The 10,634-nt window shown below is 39.4% G+C and overlaps 1 protein-coding gene across 1 annotated transcript; it reads left to right on the top strand.

Annotated features, from left to right (window-relative positions):
- The first annotated feature begins 1,654 nt into the window (after positions 1 to 1,654).
- On the top strand, positions 1,655 to 2,946 carry LOC103939344 (EID1-like F-box protein 3). The gene is given in 2 exon segments (XM_048585824.1): positions 1,655 to 1,918; positions 1,921 to 2,946. Coding segments are annotated over 2 exon segments (891 nt in total). The 5' UTR covers positions 1,655 to 1,707; the 3' UTR covers positions 2,601 to 2,946.
- Positions 2,947 to 10,634: the final 7,688 nt, after the last annotated feature.

Genomic DNA, 10,634 nt, shown 5'->3' with positions numbered 1-10,634 from the left:
GGTAGGCACTATTAACTAAATTTAGTTAATGAGATCAATGAAAAAGATGCACATCCGGTGATATATCAAAGCTCTTGCAACCCCACATCTGTAGTCATAACTTCGTCCTTCTAAAAGGGCAACCCCAAGCCAATAAAGCTTCCCGGTTTGTCGAAGTCGGGAAAAAGAGGAGAACATCTATTGTACGCATGCTTACTCTTACTTTGCAAAGAAGTTGTTTCCACCGATTTAACACCGTCCTTCTATGCTTCAAAAAATAAATACTTTTATACACGTCTTTCCTGCCTTTGGATAGTAAACAAAGTACGAAGCAATACTTTTTGCAAGCAAGGATCATACATTCACAAAGCAAGGATAGTAAACAAAGTATGTACGATGCAATACTTACATTTAAGAATGACACAACAAACTAACATATAGATCTATCCTCAATTTCTAAATACCAGAATAAAAAATGTCACTCGAAAGACCTGAGAATATATAGATACGACGTGCTAGTCACATTAGTATGAATAGTAACGACAGTTATATGGAGCATATTAACAACTAATAGACAATGGCATTGCTCAACAGAACAAAAAATCTTACCCACTAACATCAAGAACAACCCTAGAAATCTTCATCTTTTTGGTGGTTCTGTTATACAAATCCTCCAAAAATCTTACATATTGCACCATCTTTCTATTAAAGACGGAACTGACCAATACCATAGTACCATTTTTATGTGATAATGATAAAATAGCATTTTTGAACTGAAATACCAACACATTTACATGCCGTTTTTTGAAATACCGTTTTGTCTTGTCCCTGACAAAGTGAATGGTAATTTTTGGATTCCGCAGATCAACCACCTTCTTCCCTCATTGATACTTCGCTCCGTAACTTGACCGCGTCACGACAAAAAGATGGAACCGAAAGCCAAACAAACTTTAGGTAAATCGATTGAGTCACACGTGGAAGCACATTATCCCAACACGTGTGAGGGAACAACCCTATAAATCTTCATCTTTTTGGTGGTTCTATTATAAAAATCCTCCAAAAAGATTACAAATTGTACTATCTCTCTATTAAAGACAGAACCGACCAATACACATAGTACGATTTCCATGTGATAAAATAACTTTTTTGAATTGAAATACCAACACAATTACATGCCGTTTTTTGGAATACCATTTTGTCGTACCCCTGACAAAGTTGAACGGTAATTTTTGGATTCCGCAGAACCACTTTCTTCCCTCATTGATACCTTGCTCCGTAATTTGACCGTGTCACGACAAAAAGATGGAACCGAACGTCAAACAGACTTTAGGTAAGTCGATTGAATCACACGTGGAAGCACATTATCCCAACACGTGTGAGGCGGATTATCCAGTGGACTCGTGTTCGACATCCCGCGACAATCGACATCAAAGAACGCTCTCAGATATTTTTCGCCACCAAAAAGATATTTCCGATTCCGAAATACAAACTAGTACGTGGCAGCTCCTCAATTATTCCCAATTCCTGGACTCGCTATCGCAATGATCTACGCAATTGCAAACTACCACGCGTCCGTTGGCGAATAAGTAGTCGACACGTACCCACGACTGGCCAACCACTAAGGACGGGACGCGTGTCCAGATACTGTATTCACGGCGCCACTATATATCAGCTCGCGGCCCTAGCTGCATCTTGAAAGGGAGTCGAAATTCAGTCGGAATTTTCGCGATGAATGCGAACCGGCGACTGAGACCGAACCCGCCGAGCGAGCGGTCCGACTCAGACGACAACGGGATCCTGAATGAGCGGATACTCTTTCTCGTCTTCCAGTCCATGGACTGGGACATCCAAGCGCTCTCCTCGACCGCGTCGGTGAATCACAAGCTCCGGGCGATCGTGAAGCGGCTGCTGTGGCGGGAGCTCTGCAAGTACCGCGCCCCCGCATGGTGGCGGCGCTGGAGAACTGTGCGCCCAACGGCCGGATCGGCGGCGGATGGCACACGCTCGCGAAGCTCATGTTCTTCTGCGGCGGATGCGAGCCGACTCGGAATTTCAAGGTGAGTCAACCTACCCCGGGTCACCTCGTCAAATCGTCGCGATTCTCAAAGACGTCGGGGCAGAGCTTCCTCACGAAGAAGTGCCGCGGCGATTTGCTGTACGTCAGCGACCCCTGCGAGCATCCGATGGGGGAGAAGGAGGACGATCTGGGGATTTACAGAGGGGTATTTAAGGGATTTGACAAGTCGCGGACGAGGGCGTATTTGATCGGACGGCGGGTGAAGCTCGAGGAGCGGGTAAGGTGTCCTTATTGTGGGGCCCCCGTGTGGAGCATGACTACGGCGGGGCTCGTTCCGAAGAGCGCGGCGCGGCGGCTCGGCTCGCACCACGGCGCGTTGGAGTATTTTGTTTGTGTGAGCGGGCACATGCACGGCATGTGCTGGCTCGTGCCGCTGTCGGACGATGAGAATGGATTGACCGAGATGGACGGCTGTGATGATTCGGATTTCGGTGATGATGATTACGGTGGGGTCCGCAGAATCAGCTACGACGATCGGACGGCTACGAATGGAAGCATTGGGTCGATGGGGGAGGAAGTTGTGGTGGACGGGCCCGCAAAGTGACAGCCTATCTGTCTGTTGCTTTTCTGTATTCCCGGTGATTCGCACTGTTGCGTGTCGTTTTGCTGATGTGGAGATTTTTTGTTAGGTGTATGATGATGTGGAGGTTTGGATAACATTAAGTTAGGCTGACGTGTAATTTCGTACATTTTCGTTGGAATTATATTTGTGGAAAGTAGTGATGGGGGAATATGGGATTTTGTATCGCCACTTGGGTTTGTCGATTCTATCGACCACAAATCGCATATTCCAAGTTCTTGTTCTTTTGTTTCTTTCGTTGTACTGTTGAATCCCCTTTGTTTAATTTGTGGGTTTGATATTTATTAGTAAAAACTCTTTTGGAATGTCAGGATTCCGAGAAGTAAATGTCGTAACTATTTAAGTTATATTACTTTAAAAATCGAACATAATACAGTTTATATTAAATTAATAGATCCAAGGAGGTTCACCAATAATATCATTGATCGATATTGTCTTAATTTAATCATAGACGTCGAGTTTTATCACAAAAGATATTGGTGATATTAAGAGGGGAAACTCACGTATTCATTGTGTATTATTTTGCCATAGGACAAATACGGGATCATATTCTCCAATACATGCCCTTATAAATCGTCCAACACGAGGTCACAAGGGGCGAGAATTGGTTAAGTCATTATATCGGAACTAACGCCAATCTTTTCGAGAACCGGTTTAATCGGTTTCAATCTTTGGAGCCAACACCTGCCAAACTTTTTGCAGGCGTATCCATTCAGTTGCCTTAAGTTGGAGCTAGCTCATCTTTTTAAAAGCCCAACTTTAGGAAGCATGTTTGAGCACAATAACTCAAGCATAGGACTTGCCAAAAGAATAGCTTGGTCTGTTACCATGATAAACTTACATGCTCAAAATGGTCCACGACCAATATTACTGGTATTTTCTCAACTTAACCATTTGTTACTAGTTGTTGAGTTTTATAACAAAATGTCTTGGTGATATAAAGATCAATCGCAAATTCGATTGGTCTCATTTGAATTTGATTTATTACAAGTATATTGTTTAGATTATCAAATTGAAAAGTATCTGTTCTTTGTTATACATTTACAATGTAATCAAGCAAATAACATCAAACACAATATTAAGAGGGGAAACTCACGTATAAATTGTGTATTATTTTGCCATGAGACAAATACGGGATCATATTCTCCAATACGCGCCCTCATCAATCACCCAACATGAGGTCACAAGGGACGGGAATTGGTTAAATCATTATACCGGAAATAACGCCAATCTTTTTGAGAACTGGTTTAATCGGTTTCAGTCTTTGAAGCAAATGCCAATCTTTTTGAAGGCATATGCATTCAGTTGCCTTAAGTTGGAGCTAGCTTATCTTTTCAAAAGCCTAACTTTAGGAAGCATATTTGAGCCCACTAACCCAGGCACAGGACGTGCCGAAAAAATAGTCTGGTCTGACGCCATGATAAACTTACATGCCCAACAAGGTCCACCATCAATATCACTGATATTTTCTCAACTTAACCATTCGTTACTAGTTGTTGAGATTTATAACACAATGTCTTGGTGACATAAAGATCAATCATAAATTAGATTGGTCTCATTTGAATATGATTTATTACAAGTAGATTGTTTAGATTATCAAATTGAAAAGTATATATTCTTTGTTATACATTTACAATGTAATCAAGCAAATAACATCAAACGCAAACAAAGTAATTTTTTTTTTTAACAAACAAACTAATATTTGAGGGAAGAATAAAAACCACGAATAATTAAGAGTGTGTACAAGAAGAAAAATTATGTCCAATCAATTGGATGCGGATTGTTGTTTGGAATACATGCAATTCTACCACTAAAATTACACTAAGTTTGCCACTTAGTACTACGGTCCAGTGATATTCCTCTTCACTTGTAAGTGAGAAATCTTAGGTTCGGTTCTTGCTAAAGGCAAATTTGAACCATATTATTGCTAGCCCATTGCGAGGCTAAGCCCACCTCTCTCCCCTTAGTTTAGATAATATCATTTGTTAAATGAAATTTAACTAGAACTAGTGGTTGTACTACGGTCTAGTGATATTTATCTTCAGTTGTAAGTAAGAGATATCAGGTTCGATTCTCGCCAAAGGCGAATTTGAATCACATTATTGCTAGTCCATTGTGAGGCTAAGCTCACCCCGACTTAGTACTACGGTCTATGTGTATTCCTCTTCACTTATAAGTAAAAGGTCTTAGAGCCACTTAGTACTACGACTTGATGGTATTCATCTTCATTTGTAAGTGAGAGGTTTTAGGTTCGATTATCGTCAAAAGCGAATTTGAACCACATTATTGTTAGTCCATTGTGAGGCTAAAACCACCTCCTCTCCTTTAGTGTAAATAATATCGTTTGTTAAAAAAAAATATCAAGTGATGAAAAAAAAAATTACACTAAAGCTACGTTTGGTATGTTAGATCATATCCAAATGAAATGTCAAATATGTCAAATAGGATTAAAAGACATTTAGGTGTTCTCCAATGGATATGCCAGATATGATGTGGCATGTGAGTCATTTGACTCCTGACTTTCTAACTGTCTTTTTTTAACAGCAAACAAAGAATGAGTCCAATATAGTTAATTGAATTTTTTAATACATGGGTTCCATTAACAACCAATAGAATAAAAACTATAATTATTTTTTATTATTTTTTAATAGTTAATGTAACTTTAGGCCCAATAAGATAATAAAATAAATATTTGACACATTCAGTGAAAAAAAAAAAAAAGAATTCAACACTTGTATTCAATTTACCACATCAACCATCAAATAAAATTTTGACATATTATATATTAGATGCTCTTGGAAGAAAGTGTTGCCTTTCCCATGTTAAGTCGGGCTTGGGAAACGATTTCTTGATTCATGATAAAGTAGGAGGGAAAGTAAAGCCTTACGCCCTTCTCATGGATGACACAAAAAAGCATTGATTGTCTTTTTAGGACAAATATATAACAATGAAAAATGCTCATTATGTCCTAAAAAGTGGTATTTTTGTTGAAATAGACTTAATTAACTTGGAATCCTCTCGTAATTTTAGAAATGTAATCTTGTATTTGTATTTGTTTTAGAATTTCTTCATATTAACCATTGTAAACTATTAATTAGAGGATTCATGTTTCTACATAGCAGTATAGGGTTGTCCCATGTGTGAAGCTCCACGGTTGCACGTGCTTCATGTCATCAGATTTGTGTTGTTCGCGTGTTAGACTTGAAAATTCACCACACGTAAAGGGACGGGTTGAGAGTATAAATTCCACATCAAGAAATAATAAATCTTGAATGTGCTTGTACGTAGTTGAGCTCTTATTTATACAATTGCTTTCTTAATTTGGAATTTGCATTTCTCTTCCTCAAGGAAAATATATGATAAATCATTTCTTGTGAATTCTTGTCAGTGTACCAAACACAATCTAAAAAGGATGAGAGAGAATTCAAAACACCCAAATCACCAGGACAATCTATCTTTTACAACTGGAGGCGGGTTGTAGTTAATGGATTTTATCTTGTAATATTCTTTCAATAATAATAATAATAAAGCATATTTTAAAAGAAAAAGAAAAGAAAGTAAAGTAATTGAAGGGGCATTTCAGTCAAAAGAACAAATTCAAATGATATTCCCTACAACATTCAGAAGCGCGAGTCCGGCGACACCAAACATGCCTCCGACCTTGTTGGCGCCATCCAACCGCTCTCTCTTCCGTTTCCTGTTCCTCCGTGTAGAAGACCGTTCGTGATCCCTTAACCTATAACTTCCACTGCGTCAAAACTGATCGCCGTCATCGAGGTCTTGAATTTGAATTCAGGAGGGGAATAATTAATCAATTAATTAATAAAAATGGCAAATTTTCAAGATGTCCTGATGTCCGCCGCCATCAACATGTTGATTGCGTTCGGATTTCTAGTTGCGTTTGGGCTGCTGCGGCTGCAGCTGTTCAACGACAGAGTCTATTTTCCGAAATGGTACTTCAAGGGGATGAGGGGGAGCCCCACGAGCTCCGGCGCCTTCGTCAAGAAATTCGTCAATTTGGACGCTAAAACCTAGATCAAGTTCCTTAATTGGATGCCTGCCGTGCTGCGGATACTCGAACCGGAGCTCATTGATCACGCCGGCCTTGATTCCGCCGTTTACATTCGGATTGCTACTTCCTTCATGCTTTTGCTAATTTTAATTTTTTGAGTTAATTGTGAAATATGTCCTTCAGGTTTGGGGTCAATTTCAAAGAGGGCCACAACATTTTGATTTTGTAGTGCTGCTAAAGTATTAACGATTCAAGTCATTTTTGTGTCTAACATAACTTGGACGACACAAAAAAGTTGCTATGAGGTACTTGTTGTGCTATGAAGCATAGACACTTCAGTTTTCTCGATACTTCAGCTGATACGACACTTGTCGGATACTCGCTGGATACAAATATTCTGATTTCAGGATACCTTGACACATTTTAGATGGGAAATTAAGAGGAAAAATTAGTAGGAAACATAGATCTAGTTGAAAGTTGATGATACAAAGAGCTTGCCTCTAATTGAAATAATGAATACAACTCTCACACATGAATGAACTTGGATTTGGATATTTTCATGTTAAAACATGTTAAAATATGTTAAATGAATGAATAGTATATTGCAAGGCTATGGAAAGTGATGGGCTAAATAGTTTTCGTATATTATTGCCAAAGTAAAAGTACAATATATATACACAACCAAGTCAACTAAATATCTCTACAATAATGCCTGGGAGATCGCATCCATCTTTTAATGGGATTTCACATCAACTACTTTTAGGAAAACTTATTATACAATATATTATATGATCTTTTCTTAATACTCCCCCTCAAGTTAGAAAGTGAATATCATGAGGTCCCAACTTGTCATGCAATTTCACAAGTTGATCTTTCCCTAAAGCCTTTGTGAATAAATCTGCTAACTAGAAATGTGTAGGTACATGTGAAGGACTAATCATTCTAGCTTATAGTTTTTCTCGAACGATGTGACAATCAATTTCAATATGTTTCGTTCGCTCATGAAAAGTGGGATTACCTGCAATATATAGAGCGGCTTGATTGTGACAAAATAATGGTGTGGGACATTTCTGCGAAACCTTTAAATCTTGCAATATATAGCGCAACCATATTAGCTCTAAACATGTGTTAGCCATAGCTCAGTATTCGGCTTCTGCAGATGATCGATAAACATTACCTTGTTTCTTGGATTTCCATGAGATAAGGGAATTTCCAAGAAAGACACAATACCCAGTAACTAACCTTCTTGTGCTACGACAACTGCCCCAATCGGAATCACAAAAGGCCTTTAATTCAAGATTGTTGGAGACAAGAAATAACACACCTTGACCAGGAGTACCTTAAATGTACTTGAGAATTCGTAAAGCTGCATCCCAATGAGGTTTGCGAGGCTCGTGCATGAATTGACTCAATGTGTGAATTGAAAATACTATGTCAGGCCTGGTGACAGTAAGATAAATCAATCGTCTGACTAGTATTCTGTACTTGGTGGGATCATCTAACAATGCTCCGTTGGTGGGAGTGAGTTTCAAATTTTGTTCCATTGAAAGCTTGTCTGGGCGTGCCCTTGTTAGGCCAGAATCCTGCAAAACATCTAGTGCATATTTCTTCTGAGACATGAAAATGCCTTTCTTAGAATGAGAAAATTCAATGCCCAAAAAATATTTTAAATCACCAAGATCTTTGATGTTGAAGCGTGTGAGAATGAATGTTTTGAGTCGTTCCATCTCTTTAAGATCATTTCGTGTATGAAGTATGTCATTTACATAGATAAGGACTGCAGTGAATGAGGTACCTTGGGCCTTTGTAAAAACGGAATAATCAGCTTTTGACTGTTGATAACCAGCTTTCTGAATGGTGACTGAAAAAGTGGAAAACCAGTTTCTGGAGGCCTGTTAAGTCCATATAGAGATTTGTTAACCAGTTTCTGGAGGCATGTTTAAGTCCAATGATGGGCACTAGCAACGGCCAGGAGGCAACGAAGAGTAGTGAGTTTAGCAATAGGATAAAAGGTTTCCTGATAATAGATACCCTCAATTTGAGTGTAGCATTTAGCAACAAGACAAGCCTTGTACTGGTCAATTATGCCACGAGAGTTATACTTAATTTTGTAGGGACCTGGCTTCTCTGCCCTCCGAGTTCCCCATACACTCACATCCCCTCCTATTTTGTGCGATCACGGTTAAGCCACGTCAATATTTTATATTGATTTTTTATAGAGATAATAAGACAAAAAGCAATAAAGATATAAAATGTTGACGTGGCTTAATCGTGACTACACAAATAGGAGGGGAAGCGAGTGTATGGGAACTGGGAGGGTAGAAAAGCCAGGTCCATTTTGTAGACCCATTTGCAACCAATGGGTTTGTGACTAGCATGCAAGGGCATGATGACCTTCATAAGCAATGTTCATTCTTTGGTAGTAGTTAAAGGCATGATGGCTTGGTTTGCCACATATTTGGCAAATAATATTCTCACCAGGACAAGGAGGTCTCTCACCATTAGCCGGCTGATTGCGCTGGTTGTTATTGTTGCAAGGATTGTATCCTCGTTGATTGGATAGAAAACCACGATTAGATGGAGATGTACCTCTTCCAGTCCCACGAGAACGTCCGCCACCACGTCCTCGAGTAGCAACAAAGGCATTGATAGGTGCAGGTTCAACGAGGGAAACATTCTGATCTGCCATTCTTCGCTCGGTAGTCAACATAAGTACCTCAAGGGTGGGATAGGTGATAGGAGTATCCTGAGCTTGAGCAGCACTTACTGTCATTTCAAACACAAGTCCTAGATTGTTCAACACAATTTGCACGAGTTCATCATCATTCACAGGTTGCCTGGCGAGGGCAAGGTTATCAGTAATCGCATTCATGCAATCTAGGTAATCCGCAACAGAAAGATCGCCTTTCTTGGTCTTCAACAACTCATTTTGTAGGAATAAAATTCTGTCATGAGAAGTGGAGGCATACCGTTGCTCCAAAGCTTCCCAAGTGGCACGCGCAGTTCTCTTGCTTGCCACAGTGGACAAAACAGAAGCAATCAATGAGCCATTTATCCAACTAAGGATCTTTTGATCTTGTTGGATCCATGCAGTGTACGCAGGATCCACAGTGGTAACACTAGGCAAGTTTTTGGGAGGGCACACCAAAGTACCATCCACGTACCCCATCAGATCTCTACTCTTGAGAATTGGGAGAATTTAAGCCAACCAAAGTGGGTAGTTGGTTCTGTCAAGTTTGATATTGACAATAGTGGAAAACATATGGAATGGAGTGGTGGTAGGTGGGTTGGAGGAGGTGGAGTTGGAAGAGTTGACATTGTTTTTAGCCATTGAAGTGTGGAAAAAAAAAAAAAAAACAAGGATCTTGTCGTTAGACAGTAAGGCTCAATACCATATAAGAACTTTAGCACTCTTAGGATTCACTTCAATTGCATACCTAATCAATAATGGGATACATGTATTTATAACAACTTAGGGATTACAATATGGGTTTGAAAACCCTGGATACACAGAACTTCAAAAATACAAACAGAAAGACATGATTACATACACATCTTTGCGTACAACAAATATTTGAAATACAAGTCCTAAAAATGAGGAGTATCAGAAAGGATAAGAGTTTGATCAGAATCCCAACTCCTCAGATTGCGGTAAGTACAGCTTGACCTTGACTCCGTCTAACAAGCCCATGTATTGTTTTGCTGCAAAGCCGTTAATTGAAAGTGAATGAATAGTATATTGCAGGGCTATGGAAAGTGATGGGCTAAATAGTTTTCGTATATTATTGCCAAAGAAAAAGTACAATATATATACACAACTAAGTCAACTAAATATCTCCACAATAATGCCTAGGAGATCGCATCCCTCTTTCAATGGGATTTCACATCAGCTACTTTTAGGAAAACATATTATGCAATATATTACACGATCACTATCTTACACATCAGGTAAGCGAATTTCTGAACTTGTTGAGTTTTACTGGTTC

The sequence above is a fragment of a genome, unplaced genomic scaffold, assembly GCF_019419815.1.
Source record: "Pyrus x bretschneideri cultivar Hongxiangsu unplaced genomic scaffold, Pyrus_bretschneideri_v1 Contig23, whole genome shotgun sequence".
Lineage (NCBI taxonomy): Eukaryota > Viridiplantae > Streptophyta > Magnoliopsida > Rosales > Rosaceae > Pyrus > Pyrus x bretschneideri.
Note: the sequence above shows the minus strand (reverse complement) of the source record. Positions and strands in the feature narration are given on the sequence as shown.